This window comes from Cryptomeria japonica, chromosome 11 (assembly GCF_030272615.1).
Source record: "Cryptomeria japonica chromosome 11, Sugi_1.0, whole genome shotgun sequence".
In the NCBI taxonomy this organism is placed as follows: Eukaryota; Viridiplantae; Streptophyta; class Pinopsida; order Cupressales; family Cupressaceae; genus Cryptomeria; species Cryptomeria japonica.
In genome coordinates, this window is record NC_081415.1 from 59768814 (window position 1) to 59770207 (window position 1394).

General features: G+C 37.2%; 1 protein-coding gene across 1 annotated transcript; it reads left to right on the forward strand.

Annotated features, from left to right (window-relative positions):
- The first annotated feature begins 208 nt into the window (after positions 1 to 208).
- Positions 209 to 829, forward strand: LOC131860020 (uncharacterized). The gene has a single exon (XM_059214365.1). It carries the CDS (start codon positions 209 to 211, stop codon positions 827 to 829), a length of 621 nt encoding a protein of 206 aa, XP_059070348.1.
- The last annotated feature ends 565 nt before the right edge of the window (positions 830 to 1394 follow it).

Sequence of the window (1394 nt, forward strand, 5' to 3'; positions counted from 1 at the left end):
ATTAGTTGGTGCTTAAGGTGGCTTAGGTATGATATGGAACCCTTTGAGTACTGTTTATTATTTGATTATTGAACATCCCACTTGAATTGTTGCTAGGTGTTTATACTTGTGTGATAATTTAAGTTTCTTGATCATCAATGTTTATGGGCCAATTTCCACCATTGCCAAAAGAGGGCTATGGGATGAAATCACTCATTGGTTAGCACAAATGAATGGTGAATTTGAGGTGATTGGGGGAGATTTTAATGCCACTTTAGAGAATTCAAAAAAGAAAGGGGGGTTGCAAACCATTACAAGATTAGAACTTGACTTCCAAGCCTTCATTGATGGCAACAACCAGAGGGACATTCCAACCAAGAATGGGAAGTTAACTTGGACAAATCGAAGAAAGGATTTCACAAGTATTGCTCAAAAGCATGACTACTTCTTTGTCTTTGGGAATTGGAATAATGAGCTATTCATGTATGAGGCCGAGATTCTCCCATATATTGGCTCAGATCATTTTCTGGTTCTATTAAGGATCAAACTAGAAGATCCCAAAGGAGGTAGTCCATTCAAATTTGAAGATATGTGGCTGAGGGATCCATCCTTGAAGGAATTAGTCCATAAATGGTGGATGGAGACTAGGATTGGTAATCAATCTAAATTATATCTGTTTAGTAAGAAGCTTGCTCATGTCAAAAGAAGACTCAAGGAGAATAAGGAACAATTCAAAAATATTTTTGTAGAAACAGATAGGATATCAAGGGAACTTGAAGCTTTAAATAAAGTAATTATTGAGAATGGGATGGGGGTGGCAGAATATGAGCTAGAGAAAAGATTGAATTGAGAATTGAGTGAGATATCAGCTAATGAGGAGTGCTACTCCTGTTAGAGAAACATGGCTCAAGGAAGGAGATAGAAACACTAAATGTTTTCACAAATCAACAATTGCAAATATATGTAAGAATAGAATGGTGGAGATAAGAAGAGAAGATGGATCCACGACTCAGATGATTGAGGAAGCTAATCAGGAAGCGATGAGATATTTCCAAACAATCCTGACCCATGATACTCCAATTCACGATTGAATTAGGGATGATGTTTTGGAAAAGATACCACCAATAATTGGTGAAGAGGATAATTCAGAATTGTATAGAAGCATAACTAAGGAGGAGGTTCAAATTGCCACCTTTCAACTTGATCCAGACAAATCTCCTGGCCCAGATGGGATCTCGACCAAATTTATCAGTATTTTTGGGATATTATTGAGGATGATGTGCACAAGGTTGTAGAGGAATCCAGGAAGAAATCCACTATGCTAGGAGTGTTGAATCATGGCTTTCTAGCATTGATTCTTACGAAGGATGCAGTGTATATGAATGATTACTAATGCATTGCATTATGTAAACTAC

What these genes read in the sequence shown, in the direction of transcription:
- LOC131860020 (XM_059214365.1), top strand. Translation starts at nt 209, where the DNA reads ATGAATGGTGAATTTGAGGTGATTGGGGGAGATTTTAATGCCACTTTA.